General features: G+C 40.4%; 1 protein-coding gene across 1 annotated transcript in view; it reads left to right on the top strand.

Annotated features, from left to right (window-relative positions):
- The window catches only part of LRRC2 (leucine rich repeat containing 2), an 86,916-nt gene extending 62,762 nt beyond the window's left edge, over positions 1–24,154 (top strand). The window contains exons 5-8 of the mRNA XM_045020345.1: positions 16,202–16,347; positions 19,686–19,841; positions 21,246–21,382; positions 23,254–24,154. Coding sequence (XP_044876280.1) covers positions 16,202–16,347; positions 19,686–19,841; positions 21,246–21,382; positions 23,254–23,303 — 489 coding nt within the window. The 3' untranslated portion in view covers positions 23,304–24,154. The remainder of the gene's footprint in view (positions 1–16,201; positions 16,348–19,685; positions 19,842–21,245; positions 21,383–23,253) is intronic.
- Positions 24,155–26,046: the final 1,892 nt, after the last annotated feature.

Below are 26,046 nucleotides of genomic sequence, written 5' to 3'. Positions count from 1 at the left end.
CATTATTTCTTCCAGTTTATATTTGTCAACACTGAATTTCATATACCATCATGAAAACTCAAATATTTCAGATATGTACCATTAATCATAATGAATTTTGTTCACTTAAATATTTGTTCATTATTCACAGTTTCCTCCCCCAACCCCATGTTCTGATATATTCATGCTACACTGTAGGTATTATTGAAATGCTATCTGCACAGAAAATATTCTGTGACAGTATACAAATTATACACAACCATGCAGAACTATTCAATTGGCTAATACAGATTAATGTTTATGGGAATACACATAATCAGCAATTGCACAGAGATAAGCAAAGAAAAGTTTAGGCAACACATTAGAAAAAGGTTCCTAAGAGTTAGAGGACATGGATAGAGAAATAGATTTTTTTTGGAAGGTGCGTATGAACACAGTACAAAACTAGCAGCCCGGGGGAGGAGTGGCTAAGGTAGTTTTGAGCCTCGGCTCATCTGGAGGTTGGAGAAGCTCCTAACATATCTTAGACAGCACTAGGAGCCTATCCAAGTTATAGCTTCCTCTCTGAACTGCCCAATGGGTGGCAGCACTGCTTGAAATTTCTGCAGCAACTTGTGCTATGACTCCACCTCAAGGTGCCTCTCCCACCCTTGGCATGCCCCCTATACCAGGGCTTATGGAAGGCAGCCTTCTGGTTGTCTCTGCAGTGTCTGTGCTGGAGGAAACCACCCTCAGCTGGAACTGGGTTTTTTTTAGGACCCCTTTATACTGCTCCAGACCTTTAATTGGAGTAAAAGAGCCAGTGCAGGGGTGAGGACCTCACTCATTGGTTTTACATAGGAATATTTATACAACTGTATGTAATTCTGTTTGATTCACTGCTCCTCCTGCTATATACAGATGGCTTGTTCAGGGCTGAGCCAGCTGGCTAAATATTGAGCCAGATAATTTATTATTATTTTATTTTATTATTTATTTATCACTAATCTAAAGAAGTAAATGTTCTAGCATCTACATCAATTGTATTTCCATCAGCAGACATTTGTAACAAATGAATATGTAATTCTAATAATACAATGTATTCTGTGAGCTGTTTGTGTTTTAGGGATACAGCCGTGAGTTAGGGTGATGCAGAGTGGCAGTGACCCAGTGGGAGCTGCTGGAGGCTTTGTGCTGAGGGCCGGCTCCCTCGTGCACAAGAAGGTCCTTGTTAGGCAGCCTTATGGGTCTCTCCTCATGACCACTGTGCCAGACAGTTCTCCAGGCCAGGGCAGAGGGGGTGGAGCCATAATTCCATCTCCTCTTTCTGAATCCCCTAGTGGTACATGCCTTATAGAGCTTTTGTGCATGCATACAGGGGCAGGACATAAAGAAACCTGTTACACATATTGAGAATTATGTGGAGAGAAAAAGAATAATGCAGGATAATAAACAGGATAGATGAGATGAAAACATTCCATGCTAGCCTGGTGGTGGTAATTAATTAAAGCACAGTAAAAGTAGTTACTCCACCTAAGGCCATTCTAGCTATAATTGGATCTGTGCATAAAAAATTTAAAAAGGAAACCTCTGGAATGGAAATGCAAATCTGAGAGCACTCTGCGTGGGTGAAGGAGAGAGACTGCTGAAATCCTGGCAGGGGACAAAACTTTGAATTGCCAGGTTAATTGTTGAAATTGTGCCCAGTTGAAGGCTCATAAAATGTGTCACACCCAAAGGCAGATTCTGTGGATCTACCTACATTAAAAAAATGAGCCATATTTGATAATAGACTTTCAGGCGGCACTGAAAAGGTCATCCACTGATGTGGATAGGGTCAGCTGAGTTTTACACCTGATCTGTTAAAGAGTGGGACAGGTTTATCCCTGGTGTGACTCCACTGAATCTTGGGATTTTGGCTATGAAAGTGTTGGCTTAGGAAGCAGCAAGCCCAACCCTAATTGTGGAGGCTTTTCCACAAAAGACTGAGCGGGAGTACTTTTGCCTGCTCTCCTAACTATTATTTATAGACATGTCTATGGTGCTCATCAACATAGTAAATAAGGACCTCCCAAAGGCTAGTGAACTAAGGTTGACAAAGCCATTGTGAGGTATAGAGAAAGTATTATCACTACCATTTCTATAGATAAGAATACTGAGGCAGAGAGTGATTGAGAGTATGACACAGGAAATCTGACACTTAGGAATGGAACCCAAAGCTTTTAACTTCTAGTCCTGTTCTATAACTACAATTATTCCTCTATTCTCAGCTCCTAAATATAGGAGGATTGTTCCTGAATTTTACCTCTAAAAGTTTTGTTTTAAACTATGATTCATTAATAAAAACATTTTATTCTTTAAAACAAAGACCTTTACTTTTATAGAACAGCTGAACTCTGATTAGCAGAAGCACCCCCAAAGCCTGGTTTCTTATTTAATCAGAATCAACAATTCCATAGTGGTACAGTAAGCCATTGTCACTGCTCTCTTCCTCTTATTCACTCCCAGTGGAGCATAAGGCGTCAACCATTCTCCTCCATTTATTTCGTTCTTGAGCGAGGCAGCAAATTTCATCCCACTTCATTCCCATGCCTTTCATTTCCTTTTCAATGGTCCTTCGCCACGTCCCCAATGGTCTACCTCTCCTCCTCCTTCCTTGTGGTGTCCATCGTAGGGCAATATGAGGGTGTCTATCAGCACCCATTCTCAACACATGCCCCAACCATCTCCATCTTCGTTGTTTGGCTTCATCCACTATGTTGTTAATGCCCGTTAATCGGCTCACTTCAACATTGGTGATACGCTGCGGCCAGTGTATGTTAAGAATTCGCCTAAGACACCTTCCTTCAAAACCCCGAAGCCGACTTTCTATCTTCTTGTTGGTCCTCCATGTTTCCGCCGCATAAAGCAACACAGAGCGGACATTCGACCTGTAGATCTCTACCTTGGTTTTCATTTGCAAGATGGCCGACCTCCAAATGTTCTGAAGTCTATAGAATGCAGTTGCTGCAAGACCGATTCTGGTAGATATCTCCTTCTGAATATTACCATCAGCCGATATGTAACTACCAAGATATTTAAAATCGTTCACCTCCTCCAATTCTACGTCACACTCCGCCGTTGCTTGGTCCCAAGCCCAAGATGTGAAAGGAGGAGGGTTGTGCGTTGGGTTGGCAACCCACCACGTAAAAAAAAAACCAAGTGCCATAGAAACGTCAATCAAATCTCCAGAAATTCACAAAATCGTGGGTAGCCAGCCAGAGATGCCAAATATGACAAACAGGGATCAAAGCCGAAAGGAAGTCCCTGTTTCGATGGAGTCTCTGGTTAAACCCAAAAAACAAATAAAGATAGTGGTATGGAATGTTCGAACAATGTATGAAACAGGGAGAACAGCATTAGTAACAAAGGAAATGAGAAAATATGGTATTAACATCCTTGGGATCAGTGAGATGAGGTGGACGGACACTGGTATGTTAACATTGTCACTGCACCGCACCAATATCCATCAGACCAAATATATCTACTGTATATCAGTCAGCAACTGTAACAGTACTGAGGCACAGGATCAGTGCCTTTCAGCTTTGCCTTAACATTTATTTCTCAACTTTTCTTGATATTTTTTTAGCATCCGCCAATATTATCCTATGACAACATTCTATTGTACTGATACTGTCTCTTTAAATGTCCTCTGTATATCTTCTTCTAAAGTGAGTCATTACTAGTTTACCAACCTAAAAGAAAACTGTCAACCAGTGCTTTACAGTTCTTAATGCATTTGTCATCTCCTTGGTTTATAATACTCTTTCTAGCTGCTTGAAAATAAAATTTACTTCTCTACTGATTTTTTTTTTCATTCTCCCTTTGGCAAATATTGATTGATTTACTGTGTGTTTCTGTAAGATCTAAAACGAATATGACCATTTTTAACAAACAAAATGACAACTTTAGTAGATATAGTGCCTGGTCATGCCAAAATGTTTTTGTTTGTGTGTTTATATCATTACGTCTGTGTCATTCTAATAGTATTCTCCATTCATTGCTGCTGCAGTGTGCAGAGGGAGCATAACAAAATGGTGTATTTGTACCTGTTCTGTTATAAAAGTGGACATACTTTTTTTTTCATTTATTGGTGATGGAGCAGAATATATTTTAAAAGAGATCTTTGAAAATCAAAAGATATTTACCACCAGAACATTACCGAGAGGTCAAATAATATGCAATACTATTGACAGGGCTCTTCTAACTAGTGTTTTTAATTAAAGAATATGAAAAGTAAGCCCTTGGTGAGAATTTCTAGGTCCAGGTAAGTAAGTGGGAGTTTTGCTATTGACTTCAGTGGGGCTAGATTTTCATCCCCTCATGTTCCTATGCAATATGATTTGGAGATCTAGAAAACAGAGCTATTTTGTATTGGCAAATTGCATTGATATGTGGATTACATGTAGTTGGAGTACCAGCAGTATGAAGATTTGTAATTTATAACTCTAATCAACAGGAAGTAACCTTTTGGGATATTTGCCGTTTATATGGCCTCAATCCAGCAAAGCACTTAAGCACATGCTTAATTTTAAGCACCGTTGTAGTCTCATTGACTGAAATGGATTTACATGCTTAAATGTAAGTGTGTGCTTAAATTTCTTGCTGGATCAGGTCTTTATGCAGCATAGTGCTTTTGTTATTACCATGCATGATCAAGGGATGAAACAAAAATACAGGAGTCAATGAAATAAAGGAAAAATGTAAAACCAATTAAAACACATCATGGCTTTTTATGGCTGTTTGCTTGCATAGTCTAGTAATCCTGCTGCCTTTAGTGTCAGTGGTAGTTTTGCTATTGATTTTGTCTACATTGTGATCAGAGGTATGACTACAGCACCTGTATCCATACCTGTGCTAGCTCTGATCTAGCTAGCTTGTATAACAATAGCAGTGCAAGCCTGCTTGGGATGGTGCGCACTTGAGGGCTAGTCTGTGCTGCCATCTATGCCGCTGCAACTTCACTGCTATTGGTGTTCAAACTAGTTAGATCAAAGCTAGCTCGGGTATGTCTATACATGCTGGTGTCACCCCACTGATTGCACTGCAGACATACTCAATGGGAGAAGGATTGGTTCTGCTAGAGCTACAGAACTAACACTGGAGCAGAGACCATCATTTTATTATACAGTGTGTGCACAGTACCTAGCACAGTGTGGCTGGGTTCTCCAAGTGCTACAGCTATACAAATAAATAATAACGAGTACATGGTTGTCTTTCTTCTCACCCCCAACGTGGCCCTGATGCCATTTTTACATTCTACTGTAGGTCATTTCCCAATGTTACAGTAATAATTAGTATTTTATATGCAGCCAGTTTACTCATTCTTTGAAATAGTTGGCATTTTTGCTTGCTTCTCAAAGCACACGAGACATTTTACTTCATCACTGTTTTCTTTAACTATATGTAATTTTTTAAAGATAAAAGGGTGAAAGGAAATAGGGCCAACATTTTAAAACTTGGGTGCCTAAAATTAAACCCCTAAATTCACAATTAGGCATCAAAATAAATGTGGCCTGATTTTCAGAGGTGCTGCTCTGACTGACTCCAGTGGTTCAAGATAAGTGTGTCCAATGCCTCTGAAAATCTTCTTTTGTGACCAATTTAACATTCTTCAATTACCAGAATTCTGTCATCTAGTTAGGAACCTGCCCCCATGTTAAGACTTTGGGGTGAGTTTCTTTATGTTACTTTATGTCAAGATCCTGGGTTGATGAAATCACAGACTCTAACCCTAAGAATGGTTTTACTGTAGTCTCATCTAGCATCCTGTCTCTGGTGGAGAATAGGGTATACTTCTTGTTACCAACTCCCTGCTAACTACTGTACTCTTCTGCAAAAAACCTTGGTGGTAATAATAATAATTTTTTTTAAATACATACAAAAGAAATGTTAAGGGTGTAGTTTAAATTGACAAGAGCTCGTTAGCTAAGAGTTAAAGCTAAAGAATTTACCTGAGTAGTTCTCTTGTCATCGGTATTGCAGCACAGATGTGTCCCAATCCTGCAAGTTACTGAGTGCCTTCTGCAAGGTGTTGAGTGCCATCCAAACCTGGCAGGAGAGGTTGGGTGACATCCTGACCTCATTAAAATCAATGATGCTAAACTCATGTTGACTTCAATGGGGCCAGGATTTTCTTGCAAAATTGGGCTCCTCATGTGTTAGGTCACCAATTGTTTGGACAGAACTGAAAGCAGTTGGGCATAGCTGTGTTAATTCTCTGTATTTCCTGGCTTATGTTGGTTTTAGTCAGATTGTTTCTGCCACAGAATATTTGTATTTAATTTAATATTGTTGTTTTTTTGGGTAGGTATTGACATAATTTCAGATCTTTGCATTTGCTGATACCGTGCAATGGGCAGCTCATACTAAAACCACAGGCAACAGACCTTATCAGTAAAACCCTTTCAATGACAAAAATAAAGCAGAAGTAAAAACACACCCATTAATCAAACAACTCATTCAACTCAGGGACATGGTGTCCTTTTCTCTCAACTGAAACTTTAACTGTCAGAGAAAAGAAAAGCAGTGGAGCTCTGGAATGCTGCAAGGACTATTTTCTTTAAAAGCAAAATTATTAAGATAAGAAGCAATATGGGTTGTTTGTCAAATAAAGATGACAATTATGATTAACAGTAAGGACCGCAATAACTGTGGCCAGGTAGTTAGATTGTCAAATGTAGCTAGTGTTTAAAATGGAGCTTGCATAAAACCTATATTCTGACTGATTCAAAGTCAGATAACCAAGTTAAATAGCAAAAATAAACTGCTTAAGTAAAAATGATAAGGTTGGCAGGCTTGTTTATAAATGAAATGTTATAGGAGGTGCAAAAATCCATTAGTCTTTCAAAAGGAAATAAATATATATAGGATTTTCTTTAGTAAATATAATATCTAGCTGCCATAATTTCCAGTGTGTCATATTCCCCAGAGGTTTGTTGGTAGCATTTCAGTGACAGATTAAATCAAAACTCCATTTTGCTGGAACACGGTGTAGAAACCAGATAGATTTTGTTAACTATTTCCCTAAAAGAAAGCGCAAGGAGGGCTTGTAGCCTACACAATATAATTAGAGCCCCATATATTGTGTGGCATGCCAAACCAAAGTTTTGTATCAAAGTTTTGTATATATTTCGGTGGCAAAATCATTTTTGTGGGATTATAAACTCTGAAGAAAAACAAAATTAAATATTAAAAAGATCATTTGGCAATAGCATATAATAAATGAAAAAATAGCTATTCTTATAACATGCAGTCATGCAGTATTGATGTTCCTTTTAACATGTAATTCAGTAAAACACTTTGTTTTTATATGTTTTCCGGTTTACGCTGGACAGAAATGTCTGTTTGCCATGGAATGTGGTATTAACATTACAGAACTGTTGCAGTGTGGCAGTTGTCTGGGAAAACTGAAGTGTTTGGCAGCTTGTGAAAGGGGTGATGTCAGGTAGGTCCTGTTGGAAGTGAGAGACCAGGGATCTTGTTACTTAAGGAGAGTTTGCAACCTTTGCATGGGCATCTGGTTGTTTGGGGCTCTGTTTTAACCCTGTCCTTGTTAGACTCTGTGTCAGATCCATTTATCCTTTCTATGTCATAACCAGAGACACACTTTTAACAATTTAATTTTTTTGAGTTGAGAGAAACTTGAACTGCATGCATGGCAATTTTGCTTTTGGAAAATGAAATGAGATGTGGTTTGGAAATCAGACACCTCACTCTTTAAAATGTTTTCCTGGAAGCTTTGATTCACTTGTGAGGGGCTTCCACTTTGATGCTTCCTGAAAGCAGCTTTAAAGTGGGAGCCAGCAGACTTTAACTTGTATCTTGACTTTGAGAGCCTCTGTGCCTCTATCTTGATTCTGCGCCTCTATCTTGATTCTGAAGGCTGAATTTAATAGTATCCTATGTAATCCAATATTCTTCAATAAAACTCTTTGAATAGGTTCCCTCAAGTTCTAAAGCCTGTTCTTGGAAAGCTGGCAGCAATATCTGGTTGTATCTGAAAGGAAACTATAGCTTTGACACAGCATCACACTGGAAATATCAACATTTTAAAAGAGCAGTGTGAAGTTAAATATTAAGGGTGAAATTCTGCCTCCATTGAAATTAATAGAAATTTTGTCATTCACTTCAGTGGAGCCAGGAACTCATTCTGAAAAAGCAAATTCCCTTACCTATGTCACTAATAACACCCTGCATTATAACAAATGAAATAATTTAAAAAATCATATTTTCACTTATTTATGCTGTTTGTTTAGAAAATTTCCCCTGCATTCTAAAATGCCTTAGTTCAAGTATAGGTGAAGTCCTGTGCACATCTCACTTCAGGACTGGAGTAGGTTATCATCTCAGATACATGCTTAGAAGTTAATTTCCACTCTTAAAATATTTCTTTTTTTGTTAACTGCTTTGACAATCACTTAAGATGTCTGAATAGTTTCATGAACACTAATACTATAAATTAGGGCTGTCAAGCGATTAAAAACTAATTGTGATTAATTGCACTGTTAAACAATAATAGAATACAATAAAATTTAAATATTTTTGGATGTTTTCTACATTTTCAAATATATTGATTTCAATTACAACACAGAATATAAAGTGTATAGTGCTCATTTTATATTTATTTTCACAGTAAAAACACAAGAAATAGTATTTTTCAATTCACCTAATACAAGTACTGTAGTGCAATCTCTTTATCATGAAAGTTGAACCTACAAATGTAGAATTATGTACAAAACCCCCTGCATTCAAAAATAAAACAACATAAAACCTTAGAGCCTACAAGTCCACTCAGTCCTATTTCTTGTTCAGCCAATCGCTTAGACAAACAAGTTTGTTTAAATTTGCAGGAAATAATGCTGTCTGCTTCTTGTTTACAGTGTTACCTGAAAGTGAGAACGGGCATTTGCATGGCACTGTTGCCCACACCCCACGCCCCTTTCCCTGCCCCTTCCCCCCGACTCCACCCCATCCCAATCCCTGGCCCGGCCCCCATTCCAATCCCATCCCCAAAGTCCCCGCCCTAACTCCACCCCCTCCCTGCCCCATTAGACTCCTTCCCCAAATCCCCACCCCGGCTCCGCCTCTTCCCCCAGTGCACCACGTTCCCCCTTCCTCCCCTTTCCCTTCCTGCCCCATGAATCAGCTGTTTCATGGCGCAAGCCCTGGGAGGGAGGAGGGAGAAGTGGGATACGGCAGCATGCTCACGGAGGAGGTGGAGGCGGAGGTGAGCTGGAGCAGGGGGTCAGGTCGGGGCCATGGGGAGCTGCTGATGGGTGCTAAGGACACACCAATTTTTTTCTGTGGGTGCTCCAGCCCCAGAGCACCCACGGAGTTGGCACCTATGCACTGTTGTAGCTGGCGTCGCAAGTTGTTTACATGCCAGATGCGCTAAACATTCACGTGTCCCTTCATGCTTCAACCACCATTTCAGAGGACATGCATCCCTGCTGATGACGGGTTCTGCTTCATAACAACCCAAAGCAGTGCAGACCGACACATGTTCATTTTCATCATTTGGGTCAGATGCCACCAGCAGAAAGTTGATTTTCTTTTTTGGTGGTTTGGGTTCTGTAGTTTCTGCATCGGAGTGTTGCTCTTTTAAGACTCCTGAAAGCAAGCTCCACACCTCATCCCTCTCAGATTTTGGAAGGTGCTTCAGATTCTTAAAGCTTGGGTCGAGTGCTGTAGCTATCTTTAGAAATCTCACATTGGTACCTTTTTTGCGTTTTGTCAAATCTGTAGCGAAAGTGTTTTTAAAATGAACAACATGTGCTGGATCATCTTCCGAGACTACTATAACATGAAATATATGGCAGAATGCGAGCAAAACAGAGCCGGAGACGTACAATTCTCCCCCAAGGAGTTCAGTCACAAATATAATTAACATGTTATTTTTTTAATGAGCATCATCAGCATGGAAGCATGTCCTGTAGAATGGTGGCTGAAGCATGAAGGGGCATATGAATGTTTAGCCTATCTGGCATATAAATACCTTGCTATGCTGGTTACAAAAGTGCCATGCCAATGTCTGTTCTTCCTTTCTGGTGACATTGTAAATAAGAAGAGGGCAGCATTATCTCCTGTAAATGTAAACAAACTTGTTTGTCTTAATGACTGGCTGAACAAGAAGTAGGACTGAGTGAACTTGTAGGCTCTAAAGTTTTGCATTGTTTTGTTTTTGAGTGCAGTTATGTAACAAAAAAATCTACATTTGTGAGTTGAACTTTCACAACAAAGAGATTGCACTACAGTATTTGTATGAGGTGAATTGAAAAATACTATTTCTTTTATCATTTTTACAGTGCAAATATTTATAATAAAAATAATACTATAAAGTGAGCACTGTAAACTTTGTATTCTGTGTTGTAACTGAAATCAATATAATTGAAAATGTAAAAAAATCCAAAAATTTTATAAATTTAAATTAGTATTCTATTGTTTAATAGTGTGATTTAAAACTGTGATTAATCACAATAAAATTTTTTAATCACGATTAATTTTTTTTTAGTTAATCGCGTGAGTTTACTACGATTAATTGACAGCCCTACTATAAATAATTGATTTAGTACACAGAGCCCTTCATTTAACACATTTAATTCTTAAACTGTTCTACTTTACATTTGTAGTTAACCTTGGATACACTAGCAGTTTATTATTTAAAAATGTAATTCCTTTGACAGGTCTTCAAATAAAAGGATTTAGTGCTTTTTTAATATATATATTTAGTTTGGGACACAGAAAATTTATTTTTAAACAGCTTTAGTTAACAAAATGTTGGATCGTATTCTAGTCTGACATGAACTGGTAAAGTTGCAATTCTCAAGTGGTCTTTTAGCTAAACATTTTCAATGCATTACATGAGTTTATAGTCAAAGAAGTCTATTTAAAGTAAATAGATGATATATAGATAAAACCTCCATAATGATTTTAAAAATGACTGTTTAGTATATACCGGTATATAGTGTGTAATAACTAAGGCCTGGTCTACACTAGGATCTTAAATCGAATTTAGCAGCGTTAATTCGAACTAATCGCTCAACCGTCCACACCAGGAAGCCATTTAATTCGAACTAGGGGGCTCCTTAGTTCGAATTTGGTACTCCACCCCGACAGGTGGAGTAACGCTAAATTCGCACTTGCTAGCTCGAATTAGGCTAGGTGTGGATGCAAATCGAACTTAGTAGCTCCGGGAGCTATCCCACAGTGCACCACTCTGTTGACGCTCTGGACAGCAGTCGGAGCTTGGATTCTCTGACCAGCCACACAGGAAATGCCCCGGGGAAATTTGAATTCCTTTTCCTGTCTGGGCACTTTGAATCTGACGTCCTGGCTGGACATCGGGGCGAGCTCCGCAGCACCTGCAACGATGCAGAGCTCTCCAGCAGAGGAGTCAGCCCAATGCAAGAATAGAAAGAGATCCCCAGCATGGACAGACCGGGAAGTCCAGGATCTGATCGCTGTGTGGGGCGAGGAGTCTGTGCTGTCGGAGCTGCGCTCCAACAAGCGTAATGCAAAGACCTTCGAGAAGGTCTCCCAAGCCATGACACAGAAAGGATACAGCCGGGATGCGATGCAGTGCCGCGTGAAAGTCAAGGACCTGAGGCAAGGCTATCAAAAAGTCAGAGCGGCAAACGGACGCTCCGGAGCACAGCCCCAGACATGCCGCTTCTACGAGGCACTGCATGCCATTCTCGGTGGGTCTGCCACCACTGTCCCACCACTGACCGTGGACTCAGTGGATGGCATAGTGAGCCAGGACAGTTCCTACTCGATGTTCGCCGATGGGCAAGACGACGAAGGGTCCGTGGAGGAAGGCGCAGGCGACAGCGAACACAATGCCGCTTTCCCTGACAGCCAGGATCTGTTCCTCACCCTCACAGAGATCCCCTACCAACCCTCACCGGCCGTGAACCCGGACTCAGAGTCAGGGGAAGGATCAGGCGGTAAGTCGTATAAACAAGAAAATATTTATTTGCTCGAAAACATGTATACCAAAAATATAAATTCTATCTATAAATACTATATCTAAAAGTTTTTAAAGGGAAACTAAACGAACAGTAGGTCTACACAGATTGGGATGGAACAATAGTCCTCCATGGACAATTCCACAAATGCTTCAAACAGTTCCTCAAATACCCTCCGCAGGAGGTTTCGAGGAAGAGGTGCCCTATTTGGTCCTCCGGTGAAGCTCACTCTTCCACGCCACGACATCCTCAGATACAGGGGAACCATCGCCTCTACCAGCATGGCCGCGTAGGGTCCCGGTCGGTGAAGTGCTTCCCTTAACATCCTTTCTTTCTGCACTCGAGAGACACGCCTCAGGGTAATCTCGTTACTGAAGTGCTGCATCTAATTAGGGCAATTAGCGAATAGTTACTGTTCTTAATGGTTTACTTATACTTTGCATAACAAAGCCCCGCGCTTAGCAGCCACGTGCTGTAGGCCACACAGGAAAAGCATACATTGATCTTTCCCCTGCAGTGTCGGGAGTGGCTGCAAAAGGGTCATAGTATCTGATTTCCAGATTGCCGTTAGCACGACGGCACAGCTATCCGTTAACTGATAAGCATAATGTACTGTAAGGCTTACCAGGACTCTCTGCTAGAGGGATTCTGCTCTCTCTCCCGACTTCTCCGCTCTCCTGTGCAATGGCGCAGCCAATCAGAGCGTAGGCCAAAATGTTGTGCTTCTCTGGAGACCACGTGACACTTGTTGTCCGGTACGGTCTTCTTCATGGAAATTGACTAGACGGTGTTCACTGTTCGCGAAAATGTATCTGTACAAGGAAATCACTAACTTTCCCCATCACACAGCTTCGGGTCCTTCCCGGACTGCCCCGGCATCCCCCTCGCAGAGACTGGCAATGATTAGACGGCGAAAGAAGAAGACTAGGGACGACATGTTCGCTGAACTGATGGTCTGCTCCCGAGCAGAGGCTGCAGAGCAGAAACACTGGAGGGAGACCCTATGTGAGCAGCATCGCACACTCATGGAACGTGAGGATAGGTGGCGGCAGGAAGACCAGCAGACCACCCAAACGCTACTTGGTCTCATGAAGGAACAAACGGACACGCTTCGTCGCCTTGTTGATGTCCTGCAGGACCGCAGGCTGGAGGACAGGGCCCCCCTGCAGTGTCTCTGCAATCGCCCTCACCAGCCAAGAAGTCCTGGCCCCCCCCTCACCCAAAAGTACAAGACGGAGGGGTGGTAGAGGACGTGAGAACTGTCACTGAACCAGAGCAGAGCGGCCGTGTACCCCGCACTTCTCACGTTAGAAATTTGTAGAAGTGCTTCCCTTATAGGCTCAGCCAGTCCCAAATCCAAGGTTCATCCCCCCACTGTTTATTAGATTAATAAAAGCTGTTTGCTGTTAATCACTGTTTCCGTCATGTCTTTCCTGTCAGAGGATTTTTCGGTGTATGGGGTGGACAGGGGTTTCATACTTGCACGGTATAGCCTACAGTACCAGGGTACAGACTTGGGGAAAGGATCAACTGCGGGGCACACACACACTGCAGTCAGTAGGCACCAGGGTCATTCTGTGTTGTGTATGCTGCCCCTGTTCATTTCGTAATGTGTATAATTGTCCAGGGTCCTAGCGCCTGTCACGCCATTACTGTGAAGGCAGGCTGCCCTTACGATGCACTTGCAACGGATCCACGAGCCTATCCGCTGCCCTGAGCCCCAACAAGAGCCCTCATCCACGGACAGATAGTCACCCTTCTCCCACACCCATCACCCCTTCCCACGCAGAAACCCGCAGCCCACTGCCGTCATCCAAACCCCTATGCAAAGAAGGCACCACTCGCCCCTTCCTGCAAACCCTCCCCTTCATGCAGAACCACTGTCATCCGTCCCCCACCCCAGAGACCTATGTAGGAGCAGGAGGATGTCAGTCCTCTATGGAGGAAGCGGTCTGTACGTCAGTGCACACCGTGCCCAGCACAGTATGCGTCCATGTTTCAACACCTGAACAGAAATGCAAAGTAAAAGAAAGATTTATTAATAATGAGTGTAACAATTACTTTGCTTAAAAACGTGCTTTGGAAGTGGGGGAAACTTGGAGAACAAGGCATGTAGCCGCAGATCCAAATCGACACAAACTGACACAGGCCCAGGGTCAGTTTCTCTTGAAAGCAAGTGGAGAGTCATAGGTTACCCTGATCTCCGAGGAAACTTGCTTTCAAAGCCTCCCGGATACAGAGCGCTTCCCGCTGGGATATTCTCTCGGCACGGGTGTCTGGCTGAGCGTAAACTGCAGCCAGGCGATTTGCCTCAACCTCCCATCCGGACAAAAAGGCCTCGCCCTTGCTCTCACACAGATTGTGCAGCACACAGCAAGCAGCAATAACTACGGGGATATTCTTTTCGCTGATGTCCGAGCGAGTGAGTAAGCTCCGCCATCTCCCCTTGAGACGTCCGAAAGCACACTCCACCACCATTCTGCACTTGCTCAGCCGGTAGTTGAAGAGTTCCTTCTCACTGTCCAGGGCGCCTGTATAGGGCTTCATGAGCCAGGGCATTAGCGGGTAGGCTGGGTCCCCGAGGATCACTGTAGGCATCTGCACATCCCCAACCGTTATTTTGTGGTCCGGGAAGAAAGTACCTGCCTGGAGGAGTCTAAAGAGACCAGAGCTCCTGAACACACGCGCGTCATGAACCTTGCCCGGCCACCCGACGTTGATGTTGGTAAAACGTCCCCTATGGTCCACTAGTCCTTGCAGCACCATGGAAAAGTAGCCCTTTCGGTTAATGTACTCGCTGGCCTGGTGGGCCGGTGCCAGGATAGGGATGTGAGTCCCATCTATAGCCCCACCGCAGTTTGGGAATCCCATCGCGGCGAAGCCGTCTATGATGACCTGAACGTTTCCCAGGTTCACTACCTTTGAGAGCAGTTGCTCAACGATTGCGTGGGCTACTTGCATCACAGCAACCCCCACGGTAGATTTGCCCACGCCAAAGTGGTTCGCTACTGACCGGTAGCTGTCTGGCGTGGCAAGTTTCCAGAGGGCTATGGCCACTCGCTTCTGCACACTCAGGGCTGCTCGCATCCGGGTGTCCTGGCGCTTCAGGGCAGGGGCCAGCAAGTCACAGAGTTCAAGGAAAGTGCCCTTACGCATCCTGAAGTTTCGCAGCCACTCTGTGTCATCCCAGACCTGCAGCACTATGCGGTCCCACCAGTCCGTGCTTGTTTCCCGGGCCCAGAATCGCCGTTCCACACCATGAACTTGACCCATTGCCACCATGATCTCCACTGCCCGGCGTACCCTGCTTTCTGAGAGGTCTGCGCCACTCTCCTCACCGCGCTGCCGGAGCCTCCTCGCCCGATTTCTCAGTAGCTGACTGTTGCACAGGTGGACGATAAGGTGCGAGGAGTTGACAACGGCCATAAGTGCAGCGATGATCGCAGCGGGCTCCATGCTCGCAGTGCTGTGGCGTCCGTGCTGTAACCGACCAGAAAAGTGCGCGAACAGATTTCCCGCCGGCGCTTTCAGGGAGGGAGGGCGTTTGTGAGTGACGGTTGAATGATGACAGTTACCCAAAACCACCCTCGACACATTTTTCCCCCAGCAGGCATTGCGAGCTCTACCCAGCATTCCAATGGGCAGCGGGGAGTGCGGGAACTGTGGGATAGCTTCCCACAGTGCACCGCTTCCAAAGTCGACGCTGGCCCCGTGAATGTGGACTCAGAAATTCGAATTAGTGTATTTAGTATGGATACACAAATTCGACTTCATAAGGTCGAATCCACAAATTCGAACTAAGTTGATTCGAAATAGTCTTGTAGTGTAGACAAGGCCTAAGTCTATTAGTTAGCAAAACAGTTTTATTTACTGGTGTTAGTTTTCTGTACTATTTTGGGGAAAGACCAGGGTCAGTATTTTGTCCCAGTTGCTGTTTTCCCAGACTCCAGTCTTTTTAAAAAGGGAAATACTAGTTCATGTCATTTTTTAGGTTTCTTTGGTGAATTTAGAGGTGTTGAAAAGTTCTGGAGGGAGTTATGTCTGGTATCCCTCTACCTGAAGAATGATGGCTGTGATGTGTGTGGCATAAAGCTGAGTACAAATCAGAAACATTATGCAATCCTCAGTGCTCAAAGTGATCTGGAGAAGCAATAATATTTATTTGAAGGGTGTAATGATTTGCTTATAAAATATTCTGTAAAATGTACTTAAAATCCTGCATTGTTTCTTTCCAGCTAAGTAACTTGAAACAAGTCACGTTTGTGGATGTGTCAGCAAACAAGTTCCCTACTATTCCAATTTGTATACTGCGGATGTCAAGTTTGCACTGGCTGGATATTAGCAACAACAAACTGAAAGATCTCCCACAAGATATAGACAGGTAGTTCCTTACATTTCAAAAATAGGCTCATGAACTAGAAAATTTGTTTAGAATGTAACATGACAGTAACCAGCAAATTTTAATTTACCAATTATTGTTTGAAAGGGACACCATCACCGGAAAACTCCATTTCCAGCTGCAAATGTATCTAGTATTTTACAAGTAAAGCCTACCATTTACATTACAGAAAGATATTGGAGAACAAAATATATTTTCCTCAATTTTCTAGTGTGTTGACCACATGGTGTGTAGTCAGTTTCCCTGTTTTGTGGTTAGCTAGTTGCTCTTCCTGTTTTATTCCTGAGCAACATAATGTTCTGTGTGGAGACAGAAGCAGCAAACTTGCAACTGAAGGGGCAGCAACTGTGCAGCTACACAGAAAGGAATACGAGGTGGGGAGAAAGGTCAAGCCAAAGCATGCTTAATGTGACTCATAGAGCTTGGTAAACATCAGTAGGGAAGCAAACTAATCTGTATGAATTTTAAATTTCCATCCTTCTCGCAACAAAATCATTACAAATCCTTGCTATTGGGCTTGCAATTTCATGCCCCAGTTCCTGTAATATTCTTGGATGGAGATTATTTGGCTCCCCAATTTGGCCAGTAAGCTGTTTGAGTTTGACTTCCACCTCGGATGTGGTATTTTCTACTTTCACATCCTCATTTCTATTAGCTACCCTAGCAGTACCCCAAAGCTCCTCATTACCCTTATTAAAAGCTGAGGCAAAATATTCATTTAGGTGTTGGGCCTTGCCTATATTATCTTTGATCTCCACCCCATCCTCAGAGCTTAGCAGTCCCACTTCTTCTTTTCTTGTTTTCTTTTTACTTATATGGTTAAAGAACCTTGGGTTTAATTGTTTTTAATTTCCTTTTGCAAGGTGCAACTCTGCTTCGCTTTTGGCAGTTCTCACTTTTTCCCCCTACATCTTCTGATCTCCAAGAGGTAGCATTCCTTGTTGATCTATACCATCTTCCATTCCTTTTAGGATTTCTGCTTTCTCTTAATAACCTGTTTGAGATGCTTGTTCATCTAGTTCGGTCTGCAACCCTTCCCTACAATTTCCCTCCCGCCTTGCTTGGGATGCTGGCTCCAGATAGCTTATGCAACTTTGACTTAAAGGAATTACAAGCCTCTTCCTCATTCAGATCCTTTTGTTCTTCAGTTCAGTCCACTTCCCTATATACCTGCCATAAGTTTTTAAGTTTGTCCTTTTGAAATCAAGGATCCTAGTTACATACCTATTTTTATCCTTCCATTTAGTTTAAACTGAATTAGCTCATGATCACATGAATCAAGATTCTCCTCTACAACCAATTCTTCTGTAATTCTTCTTCTGTAAGGTCCTTGGTACTAACTAATACTAAATATAAAATGGCATCACCTGTTGTTGGTTCGGTGACTTTGATGGAAGAAATCTGTCAGCTATCACATCCAGGAATATCTGGGCCCTACCATTATTAGTAGCACTTGTCCTCCAGTGGATATCTAAGAAATTAAAGTCTCCTGTAATCACACAATTCCAAGTAGTATTTAGTTCATTAAAAATATTAAAGAGGTCTCTATCCATATCCTGAGGGGCTGTAGCATACCCCATCCACTATCGCAGTGGAGTATTAGTTAGCTTTCTTCCCTAAAGTGATTTTCAGCCAAATAGATTCCATTTTATCCATTCCATCACTTCTAATTTCTTTACAGTATACCTCATCATTAATATACAATGCTACTCTACTATCTTTACCCTTTTTTCTTTCCTGAACAGCAAATACCCTTCAATATCTGTAATCTAGCCATGACGACTCTTCCACCATGTTTCCGTTATCCCTATAATATCTGGTTTCACTCTCGCTTTTTCCAGGTCACACTGGGCTCCTGGGCTACTGCTTGGCTTTCTTGCTTCATTTCTTTTGCTTCTTTCTCTCTGTTCTTGCCTGTGACCTCAGTATGTGTTTGTCATACACCCCTCCCTACCCAAAGCAGTACTCAGCCCATAAGCTCCTGAGTGAGTTCATACACACCTTTGGTCTCAGATGGGACATATGTTTACAGTTATGATAACTGAAGGGTGAGTTCACGCCTATCGACATCAATGGGGTTTTAACCCAACTCATCACAAGGTTTCATCCAGCTGATAACCTAGCATTGCTAACTCCAAATATTAAAACTCTCAGCTAGGCCCCTCCAAATCAAGAGATTGGATTAAAAATAATGAATATTTAAATATATACATTTTTGTTTCTTTTTACTAACCTTCTGGTTTCTGAGATTTTAGAGTGCTCTTGCTTCAATCTTTTCTCTGGAAGGATGAGGACTAGAAACTTTTACTCTTTATATATATATTTAGTATTTAGTTCATTAAAAATATTAAAGAGGTCTCTATCCATATCAGATCCTGAGGGGCTGTAGCATACCCATCCACTATCCCAGTGGAGTATTAGTTAGCTTTCTTCCCTAAAGTGATTTTCAGCCAAATAGATTCCATTTTATCCCTTCCATCACTTTTCCCTTTAAGAGAAACACCAAATATCATGAGGTTCACAATCAAAATCATGTGCTGAAGCACCACTTGCCACACCTTCTAGAACTCAAAGGAAATGTCTCTCATGCAATACAGCTGCATCACTATTCTAGCAGTAGAACCAACACCTATACGGGGTTAATGAGAAAAACAATAGTACCTCAGGTTTTATAGTTCTGGCCCCCACATTCACTCTCAAGACCAAATGTTCAGCCCCAAATTACTATTGTGTGAAGAAAGGATAAGGGGACACAAAACAAATGAAAGGAGCCTACTCCCTAAACCACAAGATTAGGTCCTTTATATTGATTTCAGTTGTACTTGTAAGAGTTCCCTTATATATTTTGTTCCCACCTAAAATTTGGGCAACAAAATAAAGGCCAAATCCTGGTCACATGACTCTTACAAGTAGTTCCCATATATATTTTTGTTCCCACCTATATTTTGATGACTTTCTGACAGAATGAGGTACATGAGAACTTTACATCACATTGTGTGGCAAGGCATCGTGTGCATACACCTTTACTGCACCGTGAAGGTGCACATTGCTGCTCTAGCTTCTGATTTGGGCACAACTTTTAGTTCTTCTCACAGGTGTATTATTAGCATCTATCTTATCAAACCATGCAAGTCAATGGAGTGTTCTGTGAAAATAAAAAACAGCATAAGGAAAAGCATATGGTTCATGTGAATATTTTCATACTTCTTTCCCAGAGGAAGACATTAACAGTTGGTGTTTGAATAGATACACATATATAATAAAAGATCTTTAAAATATATTGTATTTTTATGCCACGTTTCTCTTTTATGCTTCCTTAGGCTCAGTGAACTGCAGACATTTCTCCTGCAGAAAAACAAGTTGACTTATCTTCCACGAGCTTTGCTCAATATGCCAAAGCTCAGCTTGCTGGTGGTTAGTGGTGATGATCTGGTCGAGATACCCACTGACGTTTGTGACTCACCCACAGGTTTAAAGTAAGTTATAGTTAGGGAGAAATGAATATGCTCAAAAGTAAAAAGGTAAGTGACCCAGTGCAGTAATGGTCCTCAAAAACAGTTTTACAATTCTCTTTTCCTTTCCTTTTATTGCGTTCTGCATTCATGCTTGCTGGGCTGGGTATGTTGTTACCTGTGCAACTTCCACCAAACCTGGGGCAAAATTCTGACCTCATTTACATGAGAACCACTCTTTAAGGGCAATGAAATCACTGAAGTCCAGTGGGGAATTGTACAAGTGTACCTCAGGGTTCCTGATATTTCACCTGCTACCGAGGAGTGCTTTTGTACTTGTACTGAGAATTTATTGCCTCATCAACATTCAGTGTTTGTGTTAGCTTAATAATGTGTATATTCTTGGTTGAGAGACTGTATCCTATAGATGCAGAACAATGGACTCGTAAGTCTTTCCCATTTGTAACTATGATAATCTTGATTTGACACTCAGGATTTAGGAACTGAAGTCATTTGAATCTGATAGAGCAGTTCCTGGTAGTGTTACTATGCCATATGATTAATTGGAGTGATATTTTTTCTTTTTGATAGTTGAAATTTCACTGATTAATTTATTTTTGTTGCTTTAAAGAGATGTCCCCATAATTTTCAGAATTATGTATACATACTTTGTGCATGGAATTATTGAGCCGTTTGTGCAAGCATGTGATTTTCATTTTCAAAGTATTGGTTTAGTATATTTACAAACATGACAAAAAGAGGATGCAGATTGAACTTCTCTGTTGTAATGGATGTTGGGAAGTAACTGTAACTCCCAAGGTTGTGCATCATCAACTAAGGAATTCTGACTAAACTCTGGAATGCTGTGAAACCTGGATAGGATGGGGTCTATGTTGAAGTTTTTTGTTCTGATCTGGAGTTGTTGTAGAATTATGGTATAGCTGGTCAGATGTTGTGAAGTGTGATATGTACAGATGCCTCAAAATGCTAAAACTCTGTTCCTACTGAAAAAAATATTGCAGCATGGATGTACTGAATTGTATTAGGGAGAACAGAGTGTAAAGAGAGTGTTACCTAAAATATTTACTTGCTCCATAATAGAAAGACCATAAAACACTTTTGTTCAATTACTTAAGCATAGTAATTCTTCACAACTCCCCCTCTGCCTGCGAGTTGCCACTTTTAAGTAATGTTGACTGGCTAATTAAACTGAGTGGCCCGTTGGTCACATGCATGGACTATGTGTAGGATACACCCTAACAAGACAAGTTAGTAAATATAATGTATAGAGCTAATCAATTCAAACTGTTTGTAATTTCAGAATTGGGAAAATTTTTTAACATAATCAATATTTGACATATAGCAAACTACATTTGTCTGCCCATGTTAAGAAGTTATCCTTTCATGTTAATATTTCTTTTTCTACAGATTTATAAGCCTTAAGGATAATCCTCTTGAAACATTCTTGTATCACGATACTGAAGACAACGTAGAAAGTGAACGTGATCGAGAGCAATTTGAGAAAGAATTTATGAAAGCCTACATTGCAGACATAAGAGAAAGAGGTATATGCACTAAATTTTTAGTACATCTGCCATTATTTATGATATAAATGTAGATTTCATAAAGATTTCCTGGCCACATCAAAATAATATGCTTGGATTATACAGAGAGATCAACAATATCCTGAATCTTTATAAAAAGTGAAGACACGTGTAAGAGCACAATCGTATATAAGAGCACATGTAATATGCAATTTTAAAAGCTGTAAAAGTTCTATATGCTATTGGAGGAGGGTGAAAGTTCTTTTATCTTTTTTTCAAAATAAGATGAGCTTTCAGATATGTTTTGATGAGAGTTGCCAGAATCAGAGCCCTGGATCTGAACAAACATATACAAACTTCAGGGAGGGGTCAAAATTCATTATGGTTAGGGCCCTACCAAATTCATGGTCCATTTTGGTGATAGGGTTTTAACAATAGTAAATTTCATGATTTCAGCTATTTAAATTTGAAATTTCACAGTGTTGTAATTGTAGGGGTACTGACTCATAAAGGAGTAGTGTGGGGGTCAAAAGGTTATTGTAGGGCAGGGGTTGCGGTACTGCTACACTTACTTCTGTGCTGCTGCTGTCAGCAGTGCTGCCTTCAGAGCTGGGCATCTGGAGAGGGGTGGCTGCTGGCTGGGAGCTCAGCTCTGAAGGCAGAGCCACCACCAGCAGTAGCGCAGAAATAAGGATGGCATGGTATGATATTGCCACCCTTACTTCTGCGCTGCTGCCTGTAGAGATGTGCCCTCAATCAGCGGCCACCACTCTCAGGCCACCCAGCTCTGAAGATAGCAGCGCAGAAGTAAGGGTGGCATGGTATGGTATTGCATTGCCTTCAGAGCTGGTGCCCGGCTAACAGCTGCTGTTCTCCAGCGGCCCAGATCTGAAAGCAGCGCAGAAGTAAGGGTGGGAATACCATAACCCCCCTAAAATAGCCTTGTGATTTGCCCTGCAACTCCCTTTTGTGTCAGGAACCCCAATTTGAGAAACGCTGGTCTCCCCTGTGAAATCTATATAATATAGGTTAAAAGCACACAAAAGATGAGATTTCATGGGGGGAGACCACATTTCATGGTCTGTGACACATTTTTCATGGTCGTGAATTTGGTAGGGCCCTAATTATGGTTGTTATTATGCCAAGAGACCCTGATTAGAGAACAGGCCCACACTGAACTTGGAATTATACTCTAGAACTGGGTCACCCCCTCTGCTCCCTTAGTAGTACCATCATGGAGGGAAAATAAACAGAAAATATCAGATCAGAATTTGGCTTTAAAGGTCCTGGAGATGTGTACAAAACAAGTCTGTAGTGATGGTGTTCTATTTGCATGACTGGTGGGGATGTCATATGTGAGGAAGTCCATTCATTTGTGGTGTTCCTGGGTTATTTGGTTTGATCTGGGATAATTGACAGATTTTTTTTAAAAATTAATGTAGTCTTTAAAAATTGTCCTGGGAGCCCGTGGCATTGGATATATACTCATTTATTTTGGTGCATATTTAAATAAATAATAATTATTATTAATAAAAACACTATGGTGTTTTGTTGGGTTTTTTTTGTAAAAGTGAACTGCAAATCAATAAATATATATTTAAAAATTGTTTCTACCCATAAGTGCTAATCCTGTGAAGTCAGACAGGCACAAAATACATTCACCTTTGTAGATGCAGTTTCAATTTTAAGGCCAGTTATGATAATCTAGACTGATATTCTGCATAACAGACCAGTAGAATCTATGAAAACTACATACAAATAATTTGCTGTTGTAGTTCACCTTTGAAATAAAACAGACATCGAGCTGTTTCTGGGCAAGGTTTAAATATAACTGTTTACTTGATGATCATACAACTGAAATTTTAAATAGTATATTTTTTCTCCTTTTACAGAATCTATGCCTTGCTATACTACAAAGGTATCATTTACTATCCAGCTCTGAAGATCAGAAATCTCTAAGACACTGTGGGATACCAGAAAAACTCTATTTTTGTCTATGTGAATGGAAAACATTAATATCATGGAGATCATAAGCAGCTCTTAAATAATGATCACAGAATTTCTTATTTGTTACCATACTTGCTTTCAATAACTACAGACAAAATTGCAAGGACTAAATAGTTTTCATCAGATGAAATTTCACTTTTTAAATTAACACATTTATTTTCAAGTCAACAGCAACAAGCACTAAATTATACATGGCTAAGGCCCAATCTTGCAAACACTTATACATGTGCTGTACTTCATGACTGTGAATAGTACTATTGCAATCAATGGGATTACAGTAATAAAATTAAGCAGGTATGTGTTTGCAGGATAGGGGCCTTAAACAGTATCTGGTTTATATTCTGTTGCAGTTCAGCTGAAAAAAGATTTGTTCCTGTGCAAACAGTGGAAGTGTTAATGCTTTAGAAAATGCATGTGATCTATTATATTTTAAAGACCAAATAACTAATTCAATTGTTTTCAATAGTTCTTGATGGTAGGTTTAAATACATTGTTTACGAGTGATGTTTTTACTTTCTGCTGTTCAGAAAGGTCCTACTTTGGTTTTTCAGTTTAAATAAATTCCAGCAAGTAGACACTCAATATGGAGTCTGTGAAAATACTGTTGCTTTTTTCATTATATTACAAGCATTTAAATAATCACAAATATTAGTACACAGGTGATTGGAATTTTTGCGGTAAGCAATTTTAAAATAATAGTTTGGCAATGGCTTAATAGGACTTTAAAGAAAAATAATCTCTGGGAAGAAGTTTCAATGAATAAAACATCATGAAAATATTTAAAAACCAAGCACTTTGACTAATAATGATAGTTCTGAATTACAGTATTTTTGTTGGTATAACAATGAATTGTTTTTGTATGTAATGCAAATGCCTTAGTTCTATAAGTATGATGATTTTGCTGGTTATGATATTTGTTTTGCTTGTTTTGTAATCTGTTATACATAATTCTGTAAGTGTAAATACTATAGAATGATTTAGTTTTGCATATGAATATTTTTCATTTATTAAATCAACTTTTAATCTAAAAATACTAATTGAAACTTGAAGCCATTTAATTAAAATCATCCTAAACTGTGTAAGTGTGAATGTGGCAGAAACATGTAATAAAGAGTAGTAACATCATGAGGATGACATGTTACAGAAGAGTGATAGCTCTGCTATAGCCGGTGAGATAAAGACCAGTTTCTGGTTAAAGTTCACCAACACTACATGGTGAGCAAAGAAGAGTATCAGAAATATTACTTAAAGAGGTAACTAAAATAATATTTTTATTGTATTTATAAGAAGAATTTTGAAAATATGATTTTACAATATTAAATTATTTTTCTACATTAGTTATACTGGAAAAGATAAGGTGAGATTCATTGCCCCCAAATATTATGTAAAATACCTCAGATCAATAATATGGTGTGAAAATAATACAACTTATTAAACTCTAAGACCCTGATCCTGTAAACACTTACCAACATGCTCAACATTAACCATATGAATAGTCCTATGACTACTCATTTGCATCACTCATGGGTACCATAGAATAGATCATGCCACTAAAATGATACAGGGAAAATAAAAGGGATACAGAAGTTACTGCATGACATTAGAAAGGGAGAAAAGGCGGATTGTATTTAATTAATACTTTATGGCATGGAAAATTATAGAATATATCAATATTATTTTAGTTTCTCTCCTTTATTTACTGATTTCGTGTAAACAACAATTGTGGAATGCCAGTTTTCAGCAAACATATTTTTGTTGCTTATACCTTTATGGCTTTTGCTAAAAAGAGTATTTTAAATTAATTTATTTTCAGGTTTAAAGACTCAGATAATACAATTATCCTCTTACATGTTGTTATAAAGTACAGTAAATAAAATCATATATGGGATGTACTAATAAAACTGGGATCACCTTGCTGATCTTATAACAAATGCTAGGTAACAGGACCTTAGGGGTTTTATATATTTATTCATTTTATGAAGACTTAAAAAATTTACCACTCACCATCTGGATTGAGGGACTAAACCTATTAGATTTGGGCCAGATCCATTGGTAACACACAAGTCAGGTGCACAATTCCCCATCTATCAGCTATTGGTAATGGGAAAAGTGCTGGGATTTTGGTCCCTTCCTGGGTCCTGTATCTATCACATCAGCAGTGGATAGCAAGTGTTTTATAAAGGTGAAGTTTACCCTTTCTAGCTGCTAGGAGCTTTCTGTCTTTTTCGCCTCATCCAGTGCTTCCTGACTGGTGTGAGAGGTGAGAGATGTATTGCTATTCTACTCCCCTGGACTGTCTATTTTTTTAGGTCCTCCTCCAAGCTAGTGAATAACTCCTGTGCCTGCCTCTGCTACTGTTTACAGCTTTTCCAAGTAGCAATAATAAAGTTAATCTGTCCCAATTCTTGGCAGCTGAGACTCCCATGGTTGCTTGTAGTATCAAGGGTATATATTTTTACATTCTTCAGTAAGTGTGTAGCGCTGACCTACATGTCAAACATACATTTTTGTGCTGCTGCTATTCCAGTTTACAAAACGATCTGGATTTTTTGGTGCAAACAAAGTGACTACACTTGTTCTTTATGTGTTTGGTGTAGCGCTCATGTTCTGAGATGCATAAGGGCCTGGAAATGTAGTCAGTCATTCTCTATACTCGTACTGCAATTGGGGCCAAAATT

The sequence above is a fragment of the Mauremys mutica genome, chromosome 6 (genome assembly GCF_020497125.1).
Source record: "Mauremys mutica isolate MM-2020 ecotype Southern chromosome 6, ASM2049712v1, whole genome shotgun sequence".
Classification (NCBI taxonomy): domain Eukaryota; kingdom Metazoa; phylum Chordata; order Testudines; family Geoemydidae; genus Mauremys; species Mauremys mutica.
Note: the sequence above shows the minus strand (reverse complement) of the source record. Positions and strands in the feature narration are given on the sequence as shown.